Raw genomic sequence first — 14,757 nt, 5'->3', positions numbered from 1 at the left:
CAGTACTTGTATTTTTTCATCAAAAAATACAATTCTAAATTAAGAGCCCTAAGCATGAGTATAAAAAGATAGATTCATTTGTCATTAACCCTTACTGGCCAGCATGATCATGTGAGGCATAATAATAGCTCTAGATGTTTGATCTGGTTCACCTCAGATGAGAATCAATATTTTGCACCATACAGTTTGAATGAATTTTGTGGAAATAATGTTCGAATCACTTGAATGGCCTGTAAATGACTGATGGCAACCCCTACGACAACATTAATACTTCAGTACAAGATAGAGATCAGTGTGACTTAAGATTTCATGGGGGAATGTACTGTACTGCATCACCCCAACCCAGGACATCTTTTATACATCTGTTCATAAATATACCCAGAGATTGCTGTTGATTTTAGTTCTTATATTTTACAATAGTATGTCAGCTATAATAGTAATTTTGCAAACTAAACCACAAAGAAAATTAGAAAAAACATGTATAACTTACTAAAAGGTATTGTATCTCCGCATCTCAGTACATTTCATAAATATCTTACCATATATAGACTCCCAATTTCTTACTGATTTTAGTTCTTATCTGTTATATTACGTGAGCTGTAATTGTGATTTTACAAAATAAAAAAAAATTATTAGAAAAACATGTACATCTTGATAAATTAGCATATTTTTATGAGTGTCTTGGAAAATATTCACTTTCAACTTTCTGGGAAGGTACAGAAAATTGTTTAGAATTTTTTTCTTATACCATGGGCATTGGCATCTCTTCTCTTTCCATTGATGTGTTTTTTTTTTAAACTGCCCAACATTAAAGTCTGCCTGGTCTAGGGGTGTTCTTAATATATATTTTAGCCCAGCCTGTAAAGGTAATCCTCAAGTCATAGATCTGTATAAAGTCTACAGACCCCTGGTAGACATCAGAGACTAAGGCAAAAATGAGTAATTCATGAGCACAAATTACATAATTACTTTTCTACCCTCTATAACTAGCTTACTAAAATATGATGTTTTTACAATAAGAAAGGTTTTTATACAATCCCTTCATCATAAACAGCCTTACTCCAGGAAAAATCAACCTGACCACACCAAATGATTATCTTGTAAGAAAAGCCCCACTGCATATGCCGAGTCAGCCTCCACTGTCCCGCAGAGGGACATTCCATTCCTCTGTTCTAACCTTCATCTAGAAGAGCAAGGGGAAGAGAGGAGAGCACTAAAAATTATGATAAGAGGGTTTGTAGAAATACATATTTTATAATAAAAACATTGTTCTTCCAAAGCCATTAATCACAAATAGCATGAACTAAAATTTAGAAACCTCTAAATATAAGAGTAAATCCAGTTGCATGAAGTCCAATCCCTTTTAAATGGCAAACAGGATCATGGGAGCCTCCAAAGGTAAAGGAACTGCCTCGGAAGACATAAGCCAAATCAGTACATTCACCTAGTCTACGAGCTATAAAGTCAGGTAATCCATTAATCATAAATAGCACGAGTCATAATCAGGATCCTCTGAAAAGTAAATGCAGTTGCAAGAAGTCCAGCCCCTTTTAGTTGAAAAACAGTGGAGTTTGCTGCGACCTCCAAAATCATGGAAGCCTACTTATGTAACAGGTATGCCACGAAAGAGATTACCCAAGACAGTAAATCAAAAGTCAGGTTATCCAGGAACACATGCCCTTAAGTGTGCCAAATACTTATGGGATGAAATCATAAAGAGGACAAGTGTGAATGACTTGGATCTGTCCCAACCAGAACACATGACCCACAATGACAGTATGTCCTAACAAACAGACATTGAGATTTATGAGTCAAACCATGTATATAAAATCTTGCCAAAGTACTTTGGCAACACCAAGGATAGAAGACAGCTTAGGATATACTTAAGAGTTAGGAAGGATTAATTGTTCAAGCCAAGTTGCGAGAGGTCATCCTGTGAAGCATCTAAAGAAACTCTGAAATAACCTGCTATGTCAACAGGAAGTAAATGCTCTTAAAAAGAAAGGTGGGCCTGGTGACTTGTGGGAAGGAGCAATTGGAGGTACAACTTGAGGGCTCTTAGGCCCCGTCCATACAACCAGACTTTATCCACATATAAAAGCAAGAAATTTGTCTGTTGCCAGACTTGCCTCTTCTGTCTGCCATACACCTCGCCGAAGTGTATGTTGAGCAAAGACACCAGACATTGTCTGAAGTGAGTGATGTACATGACTGCCAGGCATATAAATGTGGCAAAGATTGATGCAAAGAGCCAATGCTTTAGTTTTATTATAAGAAACAGGTATTGTATATGAAAAGCATAAAACATCATTTTTATACTGCTGGAGTAATTATATATAGTACGTGAAAATATTTACTGAAATATACAGAGATCGTAAACATGAGGATTTTATTGATCATTGGACTCAAATATAACATGATATCCATGGAATATATTCTAATAATTTTCTATTTTAAATGTCTTATTTAACATTTATTTTATTTTTTTCACATCCATTTTCTTTTCTGTCAATTTTTCTGCTATCATATTACTTCTCTTATTCCACTTCTCTCACTGAAATGCTTTCTCTGTTGGTGCCCCAGAGTCTACAGCATTTTGCTCTATTGTTACTACTACCACTACTAATAATAACGATAATGATAATATAAACTTAATAAAATGCGTAAACCCAACTATGGAGGTTGTAAGGTTGGTTTTTGAATGGCTTTCAGATCTACCTAATTAACAACAAAAATGAAGGTACAATCCAATCCATCACTCTGACGACACTTTCTACTTATCATTTTCTTGGCACAAATATACAGTTAGTTATCATCACTATTATTCATAGTGCCATTCACTTTCTGTTCTGTTGGCTGTCAGCCATGCTGCCATTGGCATCCTGTGCTCACCTCCACTCAGACTTTGACTGACCAGACACACCCATGTGGACAACAGATTTTTGTTTGTTTACAGAACTAAGTCTCCAAGAAAAAGTCTGATCAAGTAGATAGGCTTTACAGGATGCAGGAGACTATCCTCAAGAGATGAGGACAAGGCAGGAATATCAAAGGAGTAAAAAAAACAAAAAATGCTGCTTTTACTAGCAAAACTTAGCTTTCATCAGACCAGAAGCTAGAACTAAAGACTGCCCTAAAACATGGAGATTATGGACATACAGTACTTAATGATATGAAAGCAATCAAGAACACAAAGGGTTAAATCCAAGGAGGAGGCATCCAAAAGGGGATCTTAAGAAGGCATAATGTAGCTATCCAACATCAAAGTAAATCCTAACTTGGAATTTCCCATAAGGCCAGGAAATAGACCAGCCAAAATGAGAAAACACATCAGATTTTCTGTCATTTCCCAGGACTAACCCATGCTGCAAGAATACTGAAAAGAGGGTAGAGTGATAACCCATATCAGAGAAAGAGGTATATAAAGAAGTTGGCTATCACAGGAATAGAAGCCAGAAGTGGATGAGAACCCCGTCATATAAGCCACAACATTCGCCCACTTCCCATGCAGCAGGCAGTGGTAAAGGACCGGCAAGAGGTGGAGATAGCTTCCACAGCAATTTCCAAAGAGTCTCACTGTGACTGCACTTGATAATTACCATGTGTAAAGACACAGTGACTCTGGATGACTGTGAAACTGGTGGAAGTGGGGCTGCTTGAGAAGATGCTTCCAATTTAGAAGAAGCCTGGGGCAGTCCAAGATGAGATTCAGGAGGTCTGGGAACCAATGCTACTGTGGCCAAAATGGGCTGACATGAATCATCTAAGCATTCATTTGAAACTTCCCCATTCCCTGTCTCAGCAGTCAACTTGAGAAATGTATAGGCATCCAGACTAGACCATGGCATCTATGATGGTAGTTTGGCGCTAAACTATGCGACAAACAGATCCCACAAGGGTGTCCCATACTCGCCACAGGGCTTTTCAGAGACCACTCTGAAGGAAGGCCCTAACGAACTCTGAGACCGCTGTTAGGTTGTTCTAAACTCCAAGGACAAAGGTATGATAGTGACCTCATGCCTTTGTGACCATGCTAAGATTTTAGCTGCATACAAGCAGAGAGACAATGACCTTATCCCTTGTTGGTTTTGCAGGTCAGCTATAGCAGTAGCATTGCCCCATGACCCACAAGCAGTACCCTGAAAAGATGGGCATGAATGCTCAGAGGCCCAGGAGGGCTTCCTGTAGTTCCAAGTAGTTTATATGCCTGCAACTCTCCTCCTTGAATCATATCCCCATCTCTCTCTCCAGACTTCAAGTGGATGCTGGAGCTTGCAGCTGAGAGAGAAAACATCAGAGGTTTGGATTTTGATGAAACTAATGGAACTCTCTTCTGCAAATTCTATCAGTCCCACTATCAACAAAGACTGTAAAGCACTACCTCTGTGGCTGGAATCCAGATATATGGAGCCATCAAATCCACTTTCTACACAAAGCTGCTGCAAATATAGGGAATGAATGCAGAACTACTGGTAGATCAGTGTACAGCATCTCTGCCACTGTCCAAAGGGAGCCTTCTTTAGACAAAGTGACTGGGGAAGGAAAATAAAGGATAATGAGGCTGAACCACCCAATTTAATAACACTGGCAATGGAGGAGTAGAGATGTCCTTTTCCCCCATCTCTCAAAGTGAGTTCTCAGAGAAATGATCAAGAGCAATGAGGTCAGACACACATACATGCGGGTTCTACCACAGAAAGCATGCCAGAGAGGTTTTGGAAAGCTGTCCCTCTACTTCATCATCACATTCATCAGCAAGTAGTACATGCAGCAAACTTTGAGATGAAACATGCCCAAGTGAGAGAATAAGACAGTGAGCCCCGGCTATATCCTTTACTGAACACAAGTGGATACTTGATGCCACCAGTCATTTGTTGGTAGATAGCTTGGTGTGATAGAGGTATTTAGCCTTGCCTACTAACAAAAACACTGGTGGCACCAAGTATTCACCCCTGTCAGTTCAAAAGGTCCATACTTACCCTGCAGAACTGTTCTCATGTATCCATTTCTGCAGCAGACCAGCAGGTCCATGAGGCACACTTAGCAATGGCCTTCATGGTGAGGAACAGAACCTAGCCTGTGAAAATCAGCCTTTGATGTGGTAGAGCTTCTTAAGCTGTTGGTTAGGCAGAGAAAGGTGATATCCACTATGGACTTACAAGGCAGTTTTAACATTTGCTTGGAGCAGCGACCCTTCATACAATGGAGAATGTCCTTGTTTATCAACTCTATAGAGACTTAGCCAGCGAGAACCTGAAACCTTGTAACTGTCCCATAGAACAGCATTCACTTTTAGCTAGCATGCTGTTGGCCCAGCATTCGACTCTCTGACCGGCCAATGAAGAATTAGAGGAATTTATTTCTGGTGATAGAAATTAATTTCTCCTCATAATGTGGTTCGGATTCCACAATTAACTGTAAGTCCTGCTGCTATGTAACAAGTTGGTTCTTAGCCACGTAAAATAAATCTAATCCTTCGGGTCAGCCCTAGGAGAGCTGTTAACCAGCTCAGTGGTCTGGTTAAACTAAGATATACTAAACTCAGAACAGCATTCAAAGGGGGAACGGTCTAAATTAAGGATGTTGCAGACCCAGTTGAGATTCTTCACAAAGGCAGTGTTGTTCCAAACAGCAAGCAAACCTTCGTAGTTTCCTCACCTGAGTCTTCAATAAACAAAATGTTGTTCATAGTCAAGTTGAATCTTGCTTTCTTGGGGGTCCAAGGTGACTCAGGAAAATGAGAGCATGTACTGAGAATGAACAGAGGTTGCATTCTTAGAAAAATGAACAGGTGATATTGAGGGTGTAAGAGATGATTTACTTGAAAAGACAGCAGAAGATACAACTATGCAACTCATAGTTACAAATGGCAAGGAGAGAGCTACACGACAGCCAAGATAATCCCAAAACAAAGACAGGCCATGGAAGGTCAATTGGACTCAGGGGAGACTTACTGGGATGAGCTGGAGATTGGTGATTTGAGTCATGGCTATATGTTGAGGAGTGCACATACCTGCATACAGACTCCTATAATAGTCTTCTGTATGATCTAACAAGATTGTGTGACAAAGATTACTCACAATGTGGATTGAGGATACTTTGGGCAAAAGATGCCCACCATTAGAACAGCGGGGCTAGGACCACTTGGCAGCAGGCAGCAGAATTGTGCAGACAAAGAACTATGGACAAGGGAGCAGATTTCTGAACAGTGGAGATCAAGGGAACCTCACTGTGTAATGGCAAGGACACCAGTATGGCCTGATGCACAGAGGTGAAGGACAACAAAGCAATGAAGTTAACTAAGGATGACACTGGAGCAATTAAAAAAACCAAAATTATAGTTTACATACAAGGTACAGAGACCTTAAACTTGTGGAAAAAAAAAGCATGCCAGTTCAATACAGACCACCATGTGGAAAAACAGAAGCATTTAAGAACAAAGGAACAGTTGAGTACATGTGGGTAGTCTAGTACAAGAGCAGCTGATTAGCTAGGAGCAGTAAACTGCATGGGACCATCAAAGTAGACTGCATGAGACCATCAAAGTATTCAAAAACAAATGGGTGCAAAGGGCAATCCCTCCAGCATGCAAGGTAACTGAAGCCAAAGACAGTGAACACATGAGAAAAGGGGTTTAAACAAATTACATCAAAGCAGGAGGAGGGAGGGCCACTTACACTGGCTGCAGGACCATGGCCCTCCCTAAGCAGCACAGCTAGAGAGAGAGAGAGATCACAAGCTTGCAATTAACTCTTCCTGAACAAGTCAGCTGCAGCAAGGAACTGGTCTTGGAGGTCAGAAGAAACCTTCACCCTGAGTCCACCAAATAAATGATCTCTACTGATGAGGAAGGAATGGCAAAACAAACAACAGACAGAAGAGGAGTCAGTGTAGAAGGAATGAAATGCAATGAGTAACAGACAGGTAGACTATACACCTTCCAGGGGTAACTAAGAGATCATCAGGAAAGGGAGACATCCATGGAAGAGAAGCTGTATCAAGAAAGAATTCAGAGGGGTCAAGACTGGAGATGGTCCACCTCTTATGCTGCTCACTCTTGACCAGGGAGAGGCACAGTACAAGATTCCCAGACCATTTTGCACACACTATACATATCTTTGGAGGGGGACCTCTGGTGACCCCTAAATACAGAGCACTGCAAATACAGGTCCTTGTCCATGGACAACATTAAGAACTTCAGGACTTATCATGAGTGCCCAACAAATATGTTGAGGGGTGATTATTTCATTATTATTCTCTGAAGGCTAACACAAGTATGGAGACATTCACAATATCACAATAAAAATAAAACCACTTAATACTTGGCAATCAAAACATAAAGGGAAGTAATGCTCAGCTGAGGCAGGCACAGCAAACGAAAAGGCAAAAAATTTACTTAGTTAATAAACCCAATAAGGACGAAGGTAAAAAAAAAATTATGTATTTCATTTTAAACCCATTCAAAAAACGAAAATTCATGCAAGAATGGCATACTAAATAGAATTAAATGCAACATACTGAAAACCGAAAAAGATTGTATTTACAGTATAAACAGGAACATTACAAGTCATTGGCCAAAAGGTAAGGGGTTAAGGTAGCAAAACTCACCAAAAACTGAATAACACTATAAAGCAAGGAAAAGTAAGTGAACATAAGAATGAATAAAAAGGAATGAAAAGATAGCAAAATAACTGGGCACAACAAATGATCCTGAGAGGTAAGGCTGCACAACAAATAAGTCACAGATGAATGAAGTACTGTACTGACTTGTGAGACAGCGGAGTCTAACTCAGGCATGAGCATTAGGGGTTTTCTTTCAAGATAAATCAAGTTGGTATGGCTGGGTCCATTTCACACAGAATAAGGCTACTTATGATTAATCAGCTTGTAATAACACATTTTTATGGAAGTGAAGTGATGGTGTTGAATGGAAATGAAAGGATCTACAAATACTGTACAGTAAAACTTCACCTTACATTGTTAATTAGTCCAAAGACTTGCAACTCAAATAAAAAATTACTTACTTAAATCTAATAAACCCTTTAAATAAACAACCTAGAAACCTTACAGGTAACCACATAATGTCACTCATATACAGGAAGTCATCTGATAGTTCATCATTTTCACTGTCATATAATTGACTGATGTAAGTGTAAAGAAAAACCACAAAAATTTTACTTGTGCCTGATGGGTGATGTGCCTCACCACATAAGGCCTCAGACCCACAAAACAAGTTACATGACAGCCCACAGTAGGTGGTGTAGCAATCACGTTAAAATTAGCCTCATTCTTTCTTTTCAAACTTCTCTTTTTATGTAACACTATTTCATTTTGAGTTTTGAGGAGAATCTTGCATAGTGTTAAATTCAGTAATGAATGCAACAATACAGGTAGGAATATGTGTGCTTGTCTGCTGATCTGATACAAAGCAAATACAGTAGCCACAGTTTTCTACCACATTTTGGCACAGTATATCCATATGAAAAATATAATAAACACTAAACTTAAATCTTCAAGTGTGCATGTGTGTGCATGGCTTATTAATGATAATTACAATGCCATATTGTTATGTGTTTGATATGGCATATGATGATGTACAAAATACTTACTGTCCAAAATACGAGTATGTCATAAGCTACTTGAGGTTAGGCTATCTTGTAACTTTGGTTGAAACCTTGGGTAAATAAGTAAGGAACTCTCTTTCCTGATCTAAATTTTGCTAATTAATTTGATAAAAACAAGGGATAAAATGACAATCACAAAACAAGAGACAAAGTGGGAGTAAACAGGCAGATAGATATTCACAAAACTGCCTACAGAAACGCTAAAATATGTACTGGTACTTGGAACTGACAAATGGCCTGAGACCACTGACAAATAAATTTAATTATTTTTACTAAAATAATAATGACAGCATTAGATGAAAATATTATCCCACTTCTGTAAGCAACTACATGAATGTCAGTCAGCATATTCTCTCTCTCTCTCTCTCTCTCTCTCTCTCTCTCTCTCTCTCTCTCTCTCTCTCTCTCTCTCTCTCTCTCTCTCTCTCTCTGTATAATTTTACTCCAAGTTTTGATCGAGTTAATATCCCTTAATAAAAGTCACTAATATAATTGTGTAACAATATAATGTATTGCATTTTTACACAAAGTCTAAACCAATCTTTTATGACAACCTGAGCTCAAGTACAGTGTGATTCAGATGGTATAGAGATTTCATAGATTTTTGTGTGTTATACCAAATAAATAATAATGTTGCTGTAATACTGGCATATCTTTGATAAGACCTACATGTGTACACACAAAATTTAAATACAATTTTAATTTGATACTTAAAACAGAGATACCAAAATATTAGTACAAAATGGTAGCTAAAGGCTCTCTCTAAAATCAGCAGACAAATGCACATGCAGGCTTACAGGCAGTGCATATAGTTCATTTTTTTTTACAATGCCTTCATATATCACTGAATACACTGCTGTTTTCAACAGCTATATCAGGCATTGTAATAAAAGTTGATGTTATAAAAAAAAAACCTAAAGTGAACCTCCTCTTGCTTTGCTATATTAATAGTCTTACTTCTACAAAATGACTGGCAAAACAAAAACAAAAAAAAAAAAAAAAAAACTGAGATCACACAGCAAAGAAATTACTCTAAAAATAATTCAAGTGTTATGTATAATTTGGCAACACTTGACATTACAAAAATTCTATTCTGCAAGATTTGACATATTGTGTTTTTTGCTGATTAAGAAAGCATTATCTGCATATTGCCAATTTTTTGTTATCAAATCTGAACCTTCTATTCCATCTACAAACTTTTTTTCATGATAAAGTCCATGAGAAGGGCTAACAATGAAGGGAAAATAACTTCTCTACAGCACCTCACTATTTAATACAATTCACCTGACAAGACATGATCAACATTTAACTTTCTGTCCACTTTGTTCATGGATAATTTCGATCAGTATCACAAATTTGACATGCTGTACTGTGATGCACTTTAGCTACCACATTCAGTCAGGTTATCTTTCTTTGGTATCTTTATAGTTATTTCCAGACATCAGGCATTGTTCCCTCATTCCATATTCCACATAACTGCTTGTTAATATAGGAGGCCTTTCAGAAAACTAGTTTAAAAGTATGTAAAAAAAAAAAAAAAAAAAAATTTACAGGTGTATTTGGAAGTGGTTTTGGTTAAAGAAAGGATGTCAGAAGAAAATAAGATTAAGATTAACAGAGTTCTAAGCCCAAAAAATTCTAGGTTTTCAAGGATTCTGTGGCTCTGAAGGAAGGAAAAGTCTCAGAACAAGACCAAATATGCTTGGCACATCAGGTTCAACAGTGATTTAGATGGATTGAATTCTAACAAATAATAGATACTGCAAATATTGTAGCAGCCCTTTTCCCTTCTTTCAACATCAAAGTGATATATGTTGCTACATTAGAGCTGTTCTCATAAGAGTAGGTGAAGCATATCCACTGCTAGGTTATGCTGGCCTGAAACTTGCATAGTGTATTTGACGATCTGTTTCAAACTGTTGAAAATAATAGAGATAAAAGCTTCTTGACCACCATGATCAGTCCTAGAAAAAATCTACCAATCAATATGATGCATACTTAATTCTCCAAAATAAAGAGAATTTCTGTGACTGACGACTCCATGAAGACATCATGCATTTGAAGGACATCATAATGAGAGTTTTAAGGGAAGTAACACAAACAGAAATTTGGTAGTGACAAGCTAATTTCAAACTACAGAATAAAAATCCTGAGATTCAAGGTCCATGAATCTTCTAATAAGTATTTGTTTAAACAGGTTTATGTGTTATTGTTAAAGCAAGAACAAGTTTATGTTTGGAGAGTCCATAACCCACCTTTTAGATCCAAGACAAGTGAGGAGATTATATTGGGAAGACAAAAAGGATCAGGAGGTGTGCTTTGGAATTCAGTTTTAGAAAGACTATGAAGAGAAGATACATACCTACTTCAAATAGGATGATATTATCATGGCTACTGCCAATTCCCACAAAATTTCATCTTCAACTTATACATATACTGTATATATATACAGTATACACATATATTAAAAAAATGCAAAGTAAAGTCTAATGAAAATATATACATATATATATATATAGCTTACTTTCAGAAACTTGACAACTGCTGGAGGCCTGCTCGCTTAATGTTTCTGAAGAATTTGAGCTTTGACAGTTTGTGCTGGAAGAATTGTTACCACTGACCACTCTGTCACATACTGTGTCTTCAAAAATATCACATTTTCTATCGTCAACACTGGAAGCTTTTTCCGGAGAAGGTTCAGGAGATATGATAAAAGATTTGGCACCAATATCTTTAGTGTCTTCCTCCTCAGGCAGAGTCATAATAGTGTCATCACTATCATCTACAGTAGTTCTTTGTGTTGCACCACCACAGGGACTTCCATTGTCTTCCTTTGACACAACTATTTTCGGATTATCATTAGCACCATCATTAATAATACTATCATCACTTTCACTATCACTAGCTGCCACTTCAGAAGCTTCTCCACTTTTCTCTACGTCACTTTCCTTGGCCTGTGAATCTTCTCCCTCATTCTTGCCTTCAGAGGAGCGTTTCTCCCCTTCTGCTGCCTGTTGCATCATCCGCCCTCTTCTTTGAAGCTGTGCTTGTACTCTCAAACATGCTGGATTGATCCCCCAAGTATATACTTTGTGATCTCTTGTGACAGCAATCTACAAGAAAAGCGTAACTTCTAACAATAGCAAGTAATAACTATAAATATATCAACAAATATTTACTAATAGTCCAGTTAAAAAAAAAACTGACATATGTACTCAAACACAATAACATATGAGGTACGTAAAATGCATAAAAAAATGAAAAACACCATACGTAAAATGCATTAAAATTAAAAATACTCACATTATGAAAGTAACCAGCAGTGAGGTGAGTAGCAGGGCCTGGTAAGCATACTCTAACAGGACTAGTAACTTTGACAATACCACCATTGCCCACTTGACCATACGTCCCACATCCCCACGCATAAATGTTACCTGCAGCAGTCATGGCTACGCTATGAGCATATCCACCTTCAGCTAACACAACACGCTGTGAATGAAAATCATCTTTTACTATTCATCCTCATAATAAGGTGCAGATTATGATGTGCTGTGCTTGGCAACTGTAAATGGGACTAAGGTTCTCTGCATCAGTTTGACCGAGAACTATGAAATGCTAGAAATTTAAATCAAAGGTGTCCATTTAACAGTAACTTATTTATAATAATAAAATATAATTAATAATAATCACTGCATCAATTAAAAATCCAAAAATATAATGTACAGTAAACCCCCGGTATTCGCGATCTCACGATTCACGGACTCACATATTCACGGATTTCTCTGTGGAACAAATCTACCAATTATTCGTGGAAAATTCGCCCATTCACAGTATTTTTCACTGAGAAATATTCTATAGAGGGATGAATAAATTTGTTTGTAAGAGAGAGAGAGAGAGAGAGAGAGAGAGAGAGAGAGAGAGAGAGAGAGAGAGAGAGTGTGTGTGTGTGTGTGTGTGTGTGTGTGTGTGTGTGTGTAATTGTGTAATTAGTGAGTGCTTCAGTTGTTGGAAGAGGGATGAGGTCGTTAGTTTGTTTACGGTGCTGTCTGTCTGTGGAATATGTGAAGGATTTTTGGTTTTGGAGGAGTCTTTAGTCAGGGCTAGTGCTGGTCAGTGGTTCTTGTGTGGGACAGTTTTGTCGTATGCTTTTCCGGGAGTTGTTGGTTTTCTTGTTGGTGTGCTGTTTATTTGTGTGTGTGTTCTGTTTCTTTTTTGTATTTCCTTGTTGTGTTTGTGGTTGTTTGCGGTTGTGGTTGTTACGGCGACCTTTATCCATCTCCAGCAACCGAAGATCGGGGTGAGTGTTGTTCGTTGTTTTGTTTGTGGGTTTGAATTCCGCCACATTAATTTGGCGCCCAACGTGGGGCTGTTGTATAATTGCTGTTAGGATTGTTTGTGGTGGGTAGAGTGAGAGTAAGAGGTCAGGATGAGTGAGATAGAGAAACTGAGAGAGGAACTCCGGGTGGCTTGGGAACTCCAGGGTAGGCTGGAGGAGGAGAATGGGAGGCTGAGGAGTGAGAATTTGGAGTTGAGGAGTCAGTTGAAGGAGATGGGGGGAATGCTAAGGAGTGCAAAAGAAGAAATGAAAGGGGAGATGAAAGAGTCAGAAGAGAGAATGGAAGAGAGGATGGATAAAAAGTTGGAGGGAATGAAGAAAAGTGTGGAAGAAATGATGAAAGGTATGAACAGGCCTCTCTCTGAAGGTGGTAAAGCAGGGGTTTTCAACCTTTTTTTCCCCCATGTACCATTTTGGGTATTTTTAATGTCAATAATGTACCCTCCTTCACTTTGTATAAAGTAGAAAACAAAACAAACGCAGAAAAACATTCCATTGTGTATATTTGCAAGTACTGTACTGAAGTACAGTACACAACTCTCCTGACATAACCAACAATATTGCAAACACAAAGAATTCCATAAAAATAAAGAAAATTGTTTATAATTTTTTACCTGTGGCTATGCAGTCAGTGGGCAGCCAGGCCCCTAACCCATGGGGAGAGCGTACCCCCTAGCTGACCCTTGGTGTACCCCCTGGGTTACGCGTACCCCAGGTTGAAAACCCCTGTGGTAAAGGAACGGAAGCAGGCAAAAGGAAAGGCCTAGAAGGATCTAGCAACATCCCCAGTGGGGTATATCCCCCCTCCCCATGACACAGCAAGCTTGCCTCATCTTTTTTCCTACATTTCCCAAACTTTACCAGTGAGGAGAACACCAATCAGCATATTCCTAACAATGGGAAGAACAAGCACACGCTCTTCACCTACAAAAAGAACAATAGTTATTTGAGTTCATGGAGGCATGAGACATGAAGCAACTACACAGGCACCACCGTCCACCACACAGGCACTGCTCATGTTTTGTATCCACAGAGCAAAACAAACCAAAAAAGACCAATGAAAAAAAAAAATGTAAAACACAATTCTAAAGGTCTCATCAAAACCCAATGGGAGCACAAAGGAGAGAAGAGTTTAATGCATCCACTCTCAATGACTAAGAAAAGTGAATGGATAGCGTGAGCAGAACAAGGGTATTCCCCCACTCACCCTCCATCTCCACCTGGTGTACCCTTGTTTCCAAGCTCGACGGTTGATTCACACATGCTCGCTAAAGACCCTCCACATATAAGGCGATGGTTTGTATCTCCATAGAACAAAAGCAACTTAGGATAAACCCTTATCTTTATCAGAATTTCCAAACTGCTTCCCCATCCTCATTTTTCTTTCTCAGGCTATATCTACTGATAGCATCTTTAAAATCAATGCTATTTATTGCTATGTGGCTATTTAGGTCTCCTTACATCAGTATTCCACCAAACCAGCACCTGTCACTGGACCTGATAGTCTTTTTTAATATTATTGCTTTTCTTCTGGTGTTCTATATTGTAGTGTATACACCAAAAACACATACATTACCTTCTTTCCTTACATCATCATCTACATTATTCTTTCATTTAATTGCTTTACTCATATCATATCTTCAACCACTTCCTTCTTGACCAAAACTCCATTCTACCAGAATTCATATTCCTCCACATCACTGACAATGGATTTTGTGCCAGCTCTTGTATACCTTATCTCCTGATCACAAATGTTCATGTTTCTTCTCACCAGCATTTCCATCACTTCCCTGCTTT

General features: G+C 38.4%; 1 protein-coding gene across 2 annotated transcripts in view; it reads right to left on the bottom strand.

Annotated features, from left to right (window-relative positions):
- ca (claret) overlaps positions 1 to 14,757 on the bottom strand; it is a 307,235-nt gene that overhangs the window by 124,540 nt on the left and 167,938 nt on the right. For both annotated transcript variants that reach the window (XM_067121505.1, XM_067121496.1), the window contains exons 16-17: positions 11,928 to 12,113; positions 11,149 to 11,737 (exon numbers count right to left, since the gene is read on the bottom strand). In XM_067121505.1, coding sequence (XP_066977606.1) covers positions 11,149 to 11,737; positions 11,928 to 12,113 — 775 coding nt within the window. The remainder of the gene's footprint in view (positions 1 to 11,148; positions 11,738 to 11,927; positions 12,114 to 14,757) is intronic.

This window comes from Macrobrachium rosenbergii, chromosome 2 (genome assembly GCF_040412425.1).
Source record: "Macrobrachium rosenbergii isolate ZJJX-2024 chromosome 2, ASM4041242v1, whole genome shotgun sequence".
NCBI lineage: Eukaryota > Metazoa > Arthropoda > Malacostraca > Decapoda > Palaemonidae > Macrobrachium > Macrobrachium rosenbergii.
The sequence above is the reverse complement of the archived record's forward strand: the minus strand, read 5'-3'. Positions and strand labels throughout refer to the sequence as shown.